This window comes from Leptodactylus fuscus, chromosome 1 (assembly GCF_031893055.1).
Source record: "Leptodactylus fuscus isolate aLepFus1 chromosome 1, aLepFus1.hap2, whole genome shotgun sequence".
Classification (NCBI taxonomy): Eukaryota; Metazoa; Chordata; class Amphibia; order Anura; family Leptodactylidae; genus Leptodactylus; species Leptodactylus fuscus.
Window position 1 is genome coordinate 94,730,629 of NC_134265.1, and position 15,755 is coordinate 94,746,383.

Here is a 15,755-nt window from a genome sequence, read left to right on the forward strand (position 1 = left end):
CAAAAACAGTGATATCTCACTTTTGGGAATTGAATGCTGTGGGCAAATAAAAACTGAACTCTTGATAGGTCATTAGTATGATATACACCTAAGGGGCCTGGAAAACCCCTTTAAAGGCAAGAACGAGGAGGGCCTTTCCCCCACAACCAGGTTGAATTTAGGTTTCATTGGTGGTGGACAGCACTCTTAATCACTTCAGTGGGAGCACTGGAGATAGCCAAATGTTTTTAGGCAGTGATTTTGGTCAGGCGTTCAATGACATGATGTCTAATTTTCAACATGGCAGACTTTGATGAATTCAGCAAATACAGAAAAATGTTAAAATTTTCAGACATCTACAATATTTCCTGCAAAGATTGCATTAACAAAACTTTTGAGTACGGTTAAAAAAAAAAGTTTGACAAACCATTGCATACAACCGTATATGTCACTTATATACACTCTTAAGCTCTATTCGTATTGTGGTCGGGTTCTAGCTCATTGTATACAATGGAAGTGCTCCCTTGATATGCTCCAATGCGTCCATAGACTAATAGTCAAACATAAGGCAAAAAAGTACCCTTGAAAGACAACCCATACAAATTTGACAATGTGTTTTATGACTTCTCTCATTATTTTGGAACCCTGACAAACAAAATTTTTCTTCAATACAAATTTAAAATGAAAATAGAGAAGTCCATTCTAATAATGTTGCTTTGTCTTAGGATCAAAAATGGTAGTCAATACTGCAAACATGAATAAAAACATATTGACAAAGAAAACATGCGTAAGATCAGCACAAGTTAATAAGCATCTAATCAGAATGCATAAAAGTTGGTAGAACCTGAATATTAATATACAAGAAAGATAAACAAAATATATTGTAGCTTATGATGCAAGAAATTAGGAATTTCCTTGGACTCTTAGAAAATGAATCAGAGAGCCTTCAATACTTTTCTATATGTGGAAATTCTGTTTGCTAGTAAAAATTGCATCTTGTGTTTAGCAGCTTTACAGTACATTAGAGGGATCCCAAAGAGTTAGTGAATCCCACTGGCTAAATATTCAGAAAGACTGCCCTGAAGTTTAAAAAAAAAACAAAAACTCAGATTTAGCTTTGTATGCTTCAGAGAGGTTTTGTATGGCATGGCTAGGATCTGGCGTTTCGCTCTGTCTCAGCCAAACATTCTCGTACCAAACCTCTTGCATGAATGATTCCTGATGAAGAAAAAAAGTGCACAGTTATTACATTATAAATATCCAGCGTAGGGTTACTGTTTACATATTCCATTTAGGACTGTCCTGTCTGATTTAATAATTTAAGGACTTCATCACACAAAACAGCTTACGGCAGGTACAGTTTTTGCATCCATTTTTTTGTGACAGAAGTGAGATTGTATCTAACAATAGAACTGTTCGGCTAAGGTCCTATATTGCAGAAAAGCTGCTTTATTGTAGCAGACTTTGCTGCAGTTTTTTAAGCCAGAGTCAGGAGTGAATATAGCAGAAGGGAAATGTATAATAGCTTTCTTTATATTTCCAATTTATTTTGTATACACACCTGGGTTTGGCTTTAAAAAACTGCAGTAAATTCTGCAACAAAAAAGGCAGCTTTTGGCTGGAAACGCCACGGGAAGTATTGCAGCGTTTTACAGTACTTGCAAAGTGGATGGGATTCATGCGAATCCCATGCCCACTTTGCGGAAAAAATCGTAGCGTGGACACACTGTGATTTCCAAAATCGTTGTGGTTTTGAAAATCACAGCATGTCAATTATATCTACGGAAACACCGGCGGCTTTCCCATAGATATAATTGTAACAGAAAGTCTGTGGAGGAAAACGCTGTGAACTTTCTGTTCAAAGCTTTGCGGGAAGAACCGCAATGTGCTCACGCCCGTTGGGCCTTGGCCTTCGGCAACATGGGGCCTTAGCGTTAGTCTTCCCTTTGTACTTATCAGTGATCAAGGCCTTAAGATGGGCATACGTATCAAATAAATATTATCCTTTTTCAATGGCACTGGCTAGCTATGTAATGTATATGGCGCAAGTGTGTTGTTTGCCCAATTCATGAAGATAGGCACCAGACTGCCATTCTTGAGATCATGGGGGACACTAACCATGGATAGGGAATTTATGTCTATAGTGGGACAATCCCTTTACTAAGATTACTGCCATGTAAAATGTCCATCAAAGTGTACACTATTCATTGGTTACACATATGTGATACACTGTTACTTGTAATAAGTAACTCCTTAAGGCTGAAGCCCCACGTTGTGGAAATGCAGCTTTTTTTTGCTGCAGATTTGGTTGCGTTTTTTGAGCCAAAGCCAGGAGTGGATTGCGTAGAAGGTAGAACTATAAGTACTTTTTATGTATTCCCAATGTCTTTTTGTATCCATTCTTGGATTTGGCTTGAAAGACTGCAACAAAATCTGCAACATGAAAAGCTGTGTTTCCGCAATGTGGGGCCTTAGCCTTAAGGTACTTTTCATATGCTGTATTTTTGTGGTGGTGCTTTGGAAGAAGACTGAAGCCATGATGTTCAGGATGTTACTAACAACCTAAGGCCTTATTTACACATCAGGGTTTTTTTTTTAATGTAGATTGTGAGCCCCACATAGAGCTCACAATGTACATTTTTCTCTACCAGTATGTCTTTTTGGAATATGGGTTGGAAATCCATGCAAACACGGGGAGAACATACAAACTCCTTGCAGATGGTTTTTCTGCTCTTGGTGGGATTTGAACACCAGGACTCCAGCGCTGCAAGGCTGCAGTGCTAACCACTGAGCCACCGTGTGGCCTCTAATCAGGGTTTTTTTAATCAGTGATTGTAAGCCAAAACCAGGAGTGGGTGAGAAGAACAGGTGCAAATATTTCTATTAGACCTTTATCTATGTGTAGTCTACACTTCTGGTTTTGGCTTACAAACACTGATGGAAAACGCAGATGTGTGAATAAAGCCTACGGCAGAGATGTAATTAATTAGGGCGAATTCAGTTGGTCTTTCATTCTTTAAAGGGATTCTATCAATAAAATCACATTGTTTTTCGATCATACGTAGGAATAGCCTTAAGAAGGGCTATTCTTCTCCTACCTTTAGATGTCTTCTCCGCGCCGCCGTTCGGTAGAAATCCCGGTTTTCGTCTGTATGCAAATGAGTTCTCTCGTAGCACTGGGGGCGGTCCCCAGCGCTCAAACAGCACTGGGGGCGTCCCCAATGCTGCAAGAGAAATCTCCAGCACCGCCTCCATCTTCTTCAGGAACGGTCTCTCTGAGCGTCTTCTTCCGGAGCTGGGTTCAAACTTCTACGCATGCGCAGTCAGCTCTGCTATCGGGATTCGGGCAGAGCCAACTGCACATGCGCGTGGCCATTTTTTAGTGGCCACTTACCCCAGCTTACTGTGTAAGTAGCCACAAGAAAATGGCTGTTTACACCAGGCGGAATGCGCATTTGCCTCTGCCCGAGGCCCGACGGCAGAGCCAACTGCGCATGCGTAGAAGTTTGAACCCAGCTCCGGAAGAAGACGTGCAGAGAGGTCGCTCCTGAAGAAGATGGAGGTGGCGCTGGAGATTTCTCTCGCAGCATTGGGGACACCCCCAGTGCTGTTTGAGCGCTGGGGCCCGCCCCAAGTGTTGCGAGAGAACTCATTTGCATACAGACAAAAACCGGGATTTCTACCGAATGGCAGCGTGGAGAAGACATCTAAAGATAGGAGAAGAATAGCCTTTCTTAAGGCTATTCCTATGTGTGATTGAGAAAAAATGTGATTTTAATGATAGAATTCCTTTAACCATTTAAACAAAATAAATAAATGATCAATGAATAACAGAGGGACTGCAGTTATTGTTAATCAGTTATTGTCACATCTATTAAGCTACTTGAGTCTTTTTTTTTAAATAAATTGGACCTTTTTGAGGTCTTTTCCTGCGCTATGCTTCGTTTATGAAGCATTTGCACCTTTTTTCATGCTTTTAATGCTGATCTCACCACTTTTGTTTTTTGCTGCAGCCTAAGTGGAGATCCTTCCTTTTCACACTGTACTTATGACTTACACGTTTTTTTTAAAAAGTGCAAAAAAAAAAAGCACAAATGCATTCCAGTCCATGGGCAGCATAAAAGAGTCCATCAGGTTAGAATGCATTTGAAAGGGGCAAAGAGCACATGGCCTAAAAAAGATGCATCTACACTAACTAACGTGCACAATATTTAACAAGGAGATGCACTGACATCATAAATAAGCACCACAGTAAAACTAGTCTAAGGCTAGGTTCACATCTGCATTTGGGTTTCTGCTGGGGTAGGGTCTGCTTTTGGACCCTTCGAATGGAAACCTAATTCGCTTCAAAAAACGGTTACCCGTGGAAACCACAGAATATAATGGGGTCCGCCTGGTGTTCGCTGTGTTTCCACCCGAAAAGGGTGAAAAATGCGGAGAGAAAAATGCTGCTTTCAGCGTTTTTTTTCAACGCATTTTTCAAGCAGCGAAGGAAATGGAATTCCCATACGGGGAGCCGACGCTGGTGTGAACCCAGTCTAAAAAAGGTACACCTGCCGAAAAGTATACCCGAAAAGGGGCGGATGATAAATAACCCGCCATTGAATTCAATGTGTTTATTCACATGTCTGTTTTTTGACGGTCAGTTTTTAAAAACTGACCTAGATAGTTCCATGTGAATAGACCCATTCAAATTCATGGGTGTGACGGACATCATATGAATAAGTGCCATCCTTGCACTTATATGGACAGACATGGCTGTTTTTTACAGACATTAGGTCTGTGAAAAACAATATAGTCTATAAGAAATACCTAAAACTGTGTCTATAAGGCTGCTTTCACACTGCAGTTTTGGTTTCAGACAGGGAATTTTTATTTTTTGCTGAATGCATCAAATAAAAATCGCTCTCTTCATCCATTTATTTCTTTTTGCAAGCATTTTTGTGGACAAAAAAAAAAAAAAAAGGATGCTTTTTTTTTTTTGTTTTTTTTTTGCTTGATGGAAAAGTATCTGTGCTTTTCCACCTAACAATAAAAATGCATTTGTTTCTTGATGCATCCAGGAAAAAAATGGATTCTCTTCCTGAAGATTGTGGTGGCCTAGGAGTTATGACCTAAGAGTGTACTCAAGAACAAGTAATAGTTCATGCCTTTACTGTAAGTGAAATCCCTCCTTACCTCGTTTTAGTCTCTCCATGGCACTTTTACTTCCAGCATAAGTTGGCCTAATTTCTTTGCCTAGTTCCTCTATGATGACCAGGAGTTCTGCATACTTGCTTTGGGGTACCTGATTACTAGAAGTGCCCTGCAATAATATAAGAAATGAAATGTGAGCAACAACCAGATTAATGTTATATCAAATAATACTTAATTGTGTTATTTCTAGCAAACATATAAAGCTACACTTAAACAACAGTCCAGCTCCAGTCCAGTCCAGCAACTGTCCAGCCCCCGACCGTCCTCTTTCTTCTCATGTACTAGTTCTACTGCCCAATTGATTTTCTAGAACGCAATATAGTAACACCCTGATTATCCACCATTATTTCAGTGGTGAAACGCGTAGGCAGCAATAGATTAGTTTACATGCGTTCAGTAGGACTTTATATATCTAGGCACAATAGCACAGCGGACAGGGGACTTTAATATGAGAATGGTCGGGCGCAACCTCTAGTGACCGATGGTGATATGGATAGCCAAGCAACTGTGCATGTTCCTTTAATATTAGCATGGTTAGGCATAATATTCAGTCACCTAGGGTCACAGATATAGCCAACTGATTTTGCATAAGCATTACCCCCTAATTCAGCCGTATATAGCTAGTTTATTGACCAGCCGCTTTAATTTATTATACCACCTATGCAGCATTGTTTCAATAGTAGGGGCATAGTGCTGTCTCAGTGACTTTACAATATGTTTGGGACAACCCTTTAAATGCCCCTAGCTTAATAGCATAGGTTTTGTTTTTCTGGAGCTTGCTGTATGTAAGGCACAGGTGGTTTATGGGATTATGCTTGTCTCTGTCATTAGGTCTTATGCACACCTACAGAGAGCCACTTATGACCATACGCCTTATTGTATGGCAGTTGACATCTATCTGTTTGCATATCTACTCCCCACTTTTTTAATCTTTTTTTCTAGTGGCAATAGTGACGTCACAGGATGTATGTCAAACACCAGTTACTTATTATAAATGGAGGGTATCCAGAATAAAGATCCTATTTTTAGGTGTTCCAATGATTTGTTTTGTTGCAATTCTAGGTATACAAAGTTTCCAAACTATCTATAGCATGTATGCCCAATCAGATTTTATGTCCACTTAATTCACAATGCTTCAGATGCAGTGGAAAATGCCAGGCAAACACAAAAATAAAGAACAGAAGGCATCACAGTCAATATAGGAGGACCAGTATCACTTAAAGGAGCTCTATCATTTGGAAATCGTGTTTTTACCTAGTGATATGCCAAAATGCCTTTATAAAGGCGCATTCTTCCATTGTCCACAAGAAAATGGCGCTCGGGCATATGCAGTAGCGCTCAGAAGGGAGCGTTACTGCACATGCCTGAGATTTCAAAGCGCAGGGATTGGGACTACAGAGAATGGAGGCGGTTACACCTACGGAGGAGGAGGGCAATCACAGAGCACAAGCAAAGGAGGGGGCGTTACTTGGTATAACCCCTTTAATGTATAGTGGCTTATTATACATTCCCCACTGAAATAAATATAATGCTTAGCCAATCCAACGTTTATGAGGGAGTTGTAAGATAAACCTTTCATACAAACATATTTACCGAAAGCTTTCTCATATTTGGCCATTCAGTTGCATTCATCACACAAATTCCATATGACTTTTAGATGATGGGTCATATAAGTGTTGCTTTGTTATTTTTTTATACAAAAAGTAGCCTCCATTACTGCCCATTTTACATACCCCTCTATTCTTCAGGGCTCAGATAGTTTAGTAGGCAGATGTTCCCAGTAATTTTGAAACACTGCTGAATAGGCTTAAGTGTGAAGATCCCTTGGGAGGAAATAGGAATGGGGAGTGGTTCCAAAATTAGTCACGGAGGTGGGAAACTCTTTAACAATGTACTTTTCCATTCCTAATTTACACTCCACATTAATGTGGAACATTTTTATTGTAAAGGCTCTTTCTTTTATGTACACATTATAGCTTCTCTATGAGCAAAGGTGCGGATCCTTTTATTAAAACAAATCTCTAGTTACTATAAAACACTCTTTCTCCTGATCTTTTAATTATGCATTTGGTTCATACGTAACACATAAAAAAATATGACTTAAAAGGGTTTTCTACTTTAAATAACCCCTTTTACCTAGAAGGGTCCCCTGGCAATAAGACAAACAGAGTGTACAAAGATGTTACCCACAGGGGGAAGGGGGGGTATTAGATGATAAGCTCAAGTGAGGACTGGGTGATTTTTGTTCCCTACAGCTGACCATACACTTTAGGTATCTATCCAACCCCCCATCAACACAGCCATGAGGTTTTTGGCTAGTATATTCTGCTAATTTGTAAATTGGACATTTATAGCCCCAATATATGGGGAAAGAGAAAATGGACATTCAGAATTTTATTTTGCCTCCTACCATTCTTTTCCCTGAGACAGATGGCACTGACAGTCTCTTTTCATTATTTCCACCACAGAATGCATGTATACATATATTGTGGTGTGGTGTTAAGTAGTGAATGTGCCACTTTTTATTTTACCTGTGTATATCCTAGAGATGGAGGTCCATAATCATTCACCAGCTGTCTGTATTGTGCAGATGACGCCATGCTAGTAGAAGGAGAATGTGCACTTACACCTACTGAAAAACAAAGTGCATAGTGAGTGGATTTTATTATACACATAACAATATGAATTATTCAGATGACACAGTGGATAAAAATGTTACTGTCATTAAATCTGTGCATAATAAAAATAGTTAAAACCAGAAATACCTATGGTCATTGAAGAGTTAAAAAAGCTGTCCTATTTTCAAAAGAAAAGAGATAGTGACAGCTGGACCCCTCAGCAGCTCTCCACTGCAGGTAATACCTGTCATTACACTGTAATTGGGCATTTGGAACCAGTTTGCCCAAATGGAACAACCCCTCAGACTATGTGCCCATGAACGTGTGCATGTGGAAGTCTGTGAGAAAACAGCATGCATGACACATGGATGATTTCCATGTATGGTCTGTCACCTTGAGGAACCCATAGATTTCTTTACTGAGTCTGGGTCACAAAACAGCCCAGAATAGGGTCTGTCCTAAGTTCTCTCCCTGAGCTTCTTATACCCTATTAGAAAATAATAAGAAACAGCACAAGATTAAGTATGGAGACGTAAAGAAATAACATTTTATACATAGTTGGATATACAGAAAAGGAGAGAGCAGCACCAGGGACTCCAAAAAGTGGGTACAGGACCTCAGTTCAATAGTATGCTATAAAAATTAACAGGTCAGTGCCCCAAAATTAAAAAGAATAAAGAACTTCATTAGCCCAAGAGGCAACACTTAAAGCCTTGAAAAAGATAGGACCGAAACGTTGCATATTGGGCTATTAAAGTCCTCTATTTTTTCTAATTCTGTAGTGCTGACCTGTTCATATGTTACTATACTCATTTACATGGCTAAATAAAGACAAGTCTAACCGTTAATCCTACAGTGCGGATCCACTGTACAGGAATGGTTAAAAAAAACTATTTTCCCCCTAAAATTCCTCCATTTTAGGGGGAAAATTCCTTCCCGACTCCAAATATTAAAATAAATGCCCAGACCATCTTCAAAGATCTAATGAACTTCTGCAAGTTTATGCCAAGTATTGAACAGTATTTCACAGTTTACATTCATGGCACTAACTGATCTTGTTCCTTAGTTACAGGTAGTATAATGTCCTAGTTCACAATTCTCATGTCAAGTTTAGTAATATATGAGAGATTGTGTCACAACATAGAACACAAGCTCAATATCACACTAAAAATATACAATATTCAGGAAAAACAGCTCTAGCCCATCGAGGCCTGGACTCCACAAGACCTATGAAGGTGTACTGTCCTTTGTGGTCTAAATTGTGGTTTTGTTTTTTACATCCCTCAGGTGCTCAACCAGATCAAGATCTGGGGAATTTTGAGGCCTAGTTGAGACAATGAGCTCTTTGTCATGTTCTTCAAACAACTACTGAAGGGTGCATTATTCTGCTGAAAAAGGCCACCGATATTAGGAAATACTATTGCCCTGAAAGGGTTACTCGGTCTGCAATAATATTCAGGTAGGTGGTATGTGTCAAAGTAGCCTCCATATAAATGCCAGGACCCTCCAGAACATAGTACAGACCATCATACTACCTACTAACACATCTGGCCAATCCACACAATGGTATAGAAGACACAATTCTTAGACCAGGCCACCTCCTTCCACTGCTGATGCTCACATGCCCATTTTTGCCAGTGAAGAGGGATAAGTATGGACAATCTGATCGATAGGGATGTGCAGTTGGGGTCGGAAACAATTTTGGGAGGAGTCAGAGTCGAAAAAAGGTACTGACTCCAAAATAAAATTATGAATTACCGTATATTATGCAATTTCTAAAATTGTTCATTGCATATCTCCTTTCATAGAAATTGTATCACCTAGGAATGTTATTACTGAGGATCTTTACTACTTTTGTCTGACCATGGCTGTCAGCCATTTATGAATGAGTCGGTGCAGGAGTTGGAGTCAGACTGTGGAAAATACAGGAGTTGGAGTCAGAGCACTGAAGATTGGTCTGTGGCCGTGATGCATTTCTGATGTGAGGTTCTGAAACCTTTCTACCATAGGCAGCATAGAAGGGATCCTGTTAGTTTGGGAACACTAAACTGGCAGCCCGTCATTGAGCAGATGGGGTTTAGGGTCCCAAAACTCTGTAACGTGCTGACTGCTGTTGCTGATATCAAAGCAAAGCATAGCACAGCGAGGTGTACTGATCATGGCTTCACTGCATGCAATGCACATGTGCCAAAGTCCCTCCACAGTCTCATCCTAGTGGATCCCAGGCCTGTTTGATTTCTATAGACACTGCCGACGGGCGGGTGTTAAGGACTCTAAACTGTAGCTGCTTAATAACATGCTGGTGGTTTAGTGGTCTAAATCAGCTCAGAGGACCCCTTTAACTGTTTTTAATGTTATGGCTGATTTGTGTACTGTATACTGAATTATATTTATTACGGCACCTTAACGTCCAACAAAGACAGCGGCCAGATTTACCACTATGGTTAAGACTAGACAGTGGCCTAAACATGGCACATCTAGTGTGAACTAATATTTTTAGAATTACTAGACATGTGGGTGCAGCTTCTCAGAAAAAGGGGCATGCCTTAGAATGGACTAAAATTGTGTCATAAAATTCTATCTCAAAGTAAGCCAACTAAGAGGTGGTATAAACGTAGACTAGACAGTGTAAAGATCATCAGCCACTGTGACAAATCTGGTCAGTATTTTCAGACTGCCAAAATTTGCAACGTCTAACACTTAAAAAATCTGGTCTAGCAAGTGAATCAGGTTTAGTTACAAAGTCTGTGGTTTTAAAAGGGTGTCCAGCGAGATCTCCAGGAAATTAACATTGACGGCCCGGCCTTACACCATAAATTTCCAGGTTAGGAATATCTGTTTAGCATATGCTGATTCAATATGGATTAGCAAACATGTGAATCCAGTCTTAGGCCGGCTGCAGACGACTGTGCTGCAACCGGCCTGCCATGATTTAAAAGCACGGGCTGCACACGGGGGGATATGGGGATGTCCCCGTGTGCCGCCTATGCATGGGCCGTACTTCTGCAGCTCCTTTCATTAAATGAATAGGAACCAGAGATGCATGGGCCACAAAATAGGACAGTAATAGGACATGTCCTATCTGATGCGGCATGGACTGCAGGTCCACACACAGGACTGTAACAATCACAAGCCCATAGAAAAGAATGGGTCAGTGTGCTGTCCATGAAATATACTGACTACACACTGACCCACAGTACAGTCGTCTGCAACCAGCCTTAGGCTAAGACCAAACGTTGCAGAATTGCAGCTTTTTTTGTTGCAGATTTTGCTACAGTTTTTTGAGCCAAAATCAGGAGAGACTTGATAAGGAATGGAAAACATAAAGGAAGCTCTTACACGTTTGACTTTTATTAAATCGACTCTTAACTTTGGCTAAAAAAAACCTACGCAAAATCTGCAACAAAAAACGCTGTGTTTCCGCAATGTAGGTCTTTTGAATCTATTCCTGGTCTGGGTTTAAGCGGTTGCACCATGGGGATATTGATGCGGCCTGTTTTTCTCATAAGGCGCAGGTCCTGATAGAACAAAACAACCCCTTTAAGAAAAAGTGCATCAGAAAATACATTTAGGCCAAGTCACTGCATTGGCTGGATCTTACCACTGTACACTTGAAATGCAACATTCCCTATACATAAACTGCACTGGATCAACATGACAAAGCTAAACAATTTTACCGTCACTGAATATACAGCATGACAAACACTTTCAATAGGTGATCATTTGAGAACTTATAAAATATGAATGATTTTCATATATAAGCATAGCCATCTTTGTTTTCTAATCAGGATGGTGCAGAATATATATATAGCATGGTGTACCTAATAAAGTGGCCGGTGAGTGTATATATATATATATATATATATATATATATATATATATATATACACTCACCGGCCACTTTATTAGGTACACCATGCTAGTAACGGGTTGGACCCCCTTTTGCCTTCAGAACTGCCTCAATTCTTCGTGGCATAGATTCAACAAGGTGCTGGAAGCATTCCTCAGAGATTTTGGTCCATATTGACATGATGGCATCACACAGTTGCCGCAGATTTGTCGGCTGCACATCCATGATGTGAATCTCCCGTTCCACCACATCCCAAAGATGCTCTATTGGATTGAGATCTGGTGACTGTGGAGGCCATTGGAGTACAGTGAACTCATTGTCATGTTCAAGAAACCAGTCTGAGATGATTCCAGCTTTATGACATGGCGCATTATCCTGCTGAAAGTAGCCATCAGATGTTGGGTACATTGTGGTCATAAAGGGATGGACATGGTCAGCAACAATACTCAGGTAGGCTTTGGCGTTGCAACGATGCTCAATTGGTACCAAGGGGCCCAAAGAGTGCCAAGAAAATATTCCCCACACCATGACACCACCACCACCAGCCTGAACCGTTGATACAAGGCAGGATGGATCCATGCTTTCATGTTGTTGACGCCAAATTCTGACCCTACCATCCGAATGTCGCAGCAGAAATCGAGACTCATCAGACCAGGCAACGTTTTTCCAATCTTCAATTGTCCAATTTCGATGAGCTTGTGCAAATTGTAGCCTCAGTTTCCTGTTCTTAGCTGAAAGGAGTGGCACCCGGTGTGGTCTTCTGCTGCTGTAGCCCATCTGCCTCAAAGTTCAACGTACTGTGCGTTCAGAGATGCTCTTCTGGCTACCTTGGTTGTAACGGGTGGCTATTTGAGTCACTGTTGCCTTTCTATCAGCTCGAACCAGTCTGGCCATTCTCCTCTGACCTCTGGCATCAACAACGCATTTCCGCCCACAGAACTGCCGCTCACTGGATGTTTTTTCTTTTTCGGACCATTCTCTGTAAACCCTAGAGATGGTTGTGCGTGAAAATCCCAATAGATCAGTAGTTTCTGAAATACTCAGACCAGCCCTTCTGGCACCAACAACCATGCCACGTTCAAAGGCACTCAAATCACCTTTCTTCCCCATACTGATGCTCGGTTTGAACTGCAGGAGATTGTCTTGACCATGTCTACATGCCTAAATGCACTGAGTTGCCGCCATGTGATCGGCTGATTAGAAATTAAGTGTTAACGAGCAGTTGGACAGGTGTACCTAATAAAGTGGCCGGTGAGTGTATAGTGGGATCCAATAGATTTATATGCCAGTGTAAAGGTTGACAGTTACTTGCATCTGTGGTATAAGTTTGGTGGTCTTGTATCACGATGGCAGCCCCCAAACGTGATGTGAACAGCACCTACATCTAGCTATACATGTTAGACTTTAGTTGATTTTGTTAATTAAAGAAAAAAAAAAAAGGGGGGGGGGGCGGCATTCAGGGCAGCTGATAACAGTCTGCCAAAAAAAAAAGAAGCCCAATATAGTGGAAATTTTAAGTTGTCAGCTGAAAATAAAAGTGTTGGCCTTGACTGGTCAAATTCATTTGCCAATTTGCGTAGACTTAGAGCAATTTTTTTTTTCTAAATTGCCCCTCCTGATTGGCCAGTTTAGTTGTCTTGATCACAAGCAATCCCACCACTGTATGATCAACCACATCTATTGTGTATGGGCAGCTTAAGGCTGGATTCACACCTGCGCTCGTTGCCTGTTCAGGCACTCTGTCCATCATTCTACTTAAAAAAGAATAAAAGAGAAAAGTCCTGCAAGCACTACAGGATCCGCGGGTTTCTGAATTTTTAGGCTGAGGCCCCATGGGACAACCCACAGCTATAAAGCGCTGCGGGAAAAACTGCGGCAGGAAAGCATCGCGGTTCTTCCAGCAGCACTTTAAACAGAAAGTTTACAGAGTTTTCCTACGAGGAAGCGGCCGGCGTTTCTGTAGATATAATTGACATGCTGCTATTTCCAAAACTGCACCAGTTTTGGAAATCACAGTGTGTCCATGCTGTGGTTTTTACAAATTCGCAAGAATCCCATCCACTTTGCAGTTACTGTAAAACGCTGCGGGCAAATCGCAGCATTTCCATCTCGTGGGGCCCCGGCCTTAAGCAGATTAGGTTTACGTTTGTAGGGTCCCCAAGCAGACCCCACGAATGGAAACCTGAACACAGATGTGATCCTGGCGTAAGGCTAGGTTCACATCTGTGTTGGAGTCTACGCCGCAGACTCTACCTAAGGCCCCACGTTGTGGAAACACAGCTTTCTTTGTTGCAGATTTTGTTGCGTTTTTTTGAGCCAAAGCCAAGAATGGCAACAAAAGGAATGGGAAATATATAGGAAGCTCTTATACTACCGTCTCCTCAATCCACTCCTGATTTTGGCTGAAAAAAACGCAGCAAAATATGCAACAAAAAAAGCTGTGGTTTCATTATAAAACGGCGGAAACCTGACAGACCCCATTATATTCTATGGGGTCTGTAGGTGTCCTTGGGTAACTGCTTTTTAAGCTGATAGGGTCTCCATCTTTGGGTCCCCATGCGGTCCCGAATGCTAGTGTGAAGATACTCAGTGGTCTATCCAGGAGATGTCCTTCCTTCTTTTTGCCACCAGCGGTCGTGTGAATATAAGACCATCCCCAAAAGTAGTGTCTTTTCTGAAAGTTGCTCCTAGTATGCGTTAGTAAGAGTAACATATGCAACAAAAAAGCTAACAAAATGCAACAAAAAAAGTAACATAGTGACAGTAAGCATATATGATCAAGACAAAACTATAAATTAGCATGATTTAGATGGTTCCTTGGCTTTGTCATAAGATGTGGACTAGTCATGTGAGCCACTATGAAAATAACAATCGTGACACATAGTACACACACAATACATGATGAAGCAGCTATTAGTAATAGGGCTGAGGGGCAGGACTGACTCTGCTCCCCCCTCCTCCTCCCTCAGATATTAGCAGCGCCCTGCAATACCAAGAACGGCCAGCAGAGGTCCCAGCAAAGCTCGCTTGTTTCAGATCAATCAGCAGCCCTGGGGAGCCGATCATGGAGACGCTGAAACGGACTTGATCAAAGGGCTCCTGCTGATCCATGTATGCCGCGCCTGTCACCGGGGCCACGGACTGGCCGTCTGCCTCCCCCAAAGCCGCCCCGGGACTCCCGCGCTCTCCGGCCTGTCCTCCAGCCGGCGAGGAAGCACGCTAGTGACAGGATGTGACCTTATTCCACCGGCCAGCACATCAACTCCAGGCTGGGGCTCTCCCCAGGTATCTCCATCCACCTCCCTCCTCCCCAGTCACCCGGGCCTGAGCCCCTGTCTCCCCCTGACTAACTTGCCCACTCTAAACGTTCACTTACCCGGAGCCCCGTGGTTGCCGTGGAGCTGTGCGTTCAGGTTGGGCTTGTAAGACATTCCCAGAGACATGACTGCCGAGAGGAGAGCAAATCACCCACAACAACAAATAAAATGTCCTGAAATCCACTGAAGCGTCTCTTGTCTGTCTCCCTCAGACACTTTTTGTTGTTTACAGCGGCGGCACCGGCAAATATGGCGTCACTTGTACTGACACCCACAATGCAATGAAGACTCCAGACACCATGTCCCTGCACAGACCCCCAGTCACCTCACCCTGGGGGGCTCCAGCCCAAAATTCAATACAGAGATGTGTTTTTTTTTAATGCTTTCTTTTAATATCCAGACATTTTCCCCGTCCAAGGCTGCTAATCCTCTCAGCTCATTTACATTGCAATTTCTGCTTTTGTCACCAAACTTACACATTTTCTCATGGCTTCTGGAGTGGATTTAATTTTTTTTTCTTGAACTTTTTACAACTTTTTTTTTTTTTTTTCAGATTATTTTTTTTTTCTGCTTACATTATATACAAAAATTAGGAAAAAAAAACAACTTATGAAACTTAAGTTTTTTTTCTTTTACTTTTTTTTCTTCAAATCTGACAATTGCGTGTAATATATATTTTAGATGTAGAGATATTTCTACAATTTTATAAATACTTTCATGATTTTACTACCAAAAAAAATTAGTATTGTGTAACACGATAACCGAATGGGTGGAAATATTTTAGGTGCTGGCGTG

The 15,755-nt window shown here is 41.4% G+C and overlaps 1 protein-coding gene across 1 annotated transcript; it reads right to left on the reverse strand.

Moving 5' to 3' along the window:
- Positions 1-390: 390 nt before the first annotated feature.
- On the reverse strand, positions 391-15,162 carry CDK2AP1 (cyclin dependent kinase 2 associated protein 1). The gene is made up of 4 exons (XM_075262471.1): positions 15,020-15,162; positions 7,707-7,807; positions 5,158-5,284; positions 391-1,197 (listed from the first exon to the last, which is right to left on the reverse strand). The coding sequence occupies exons 1-4, from the start codon at positions 15,084-15,086 to the stop codon at positions 1,130-1,132; spliced, it is 363 nt and encodes a 120-aa protein (XP_075118572.1). The 5' UTR covers positions 15,087-15,162; the 3' UTR covers positions 391-1,129.
- Positions 15,163-15,755: the final 593 nt, after the last annotated feature.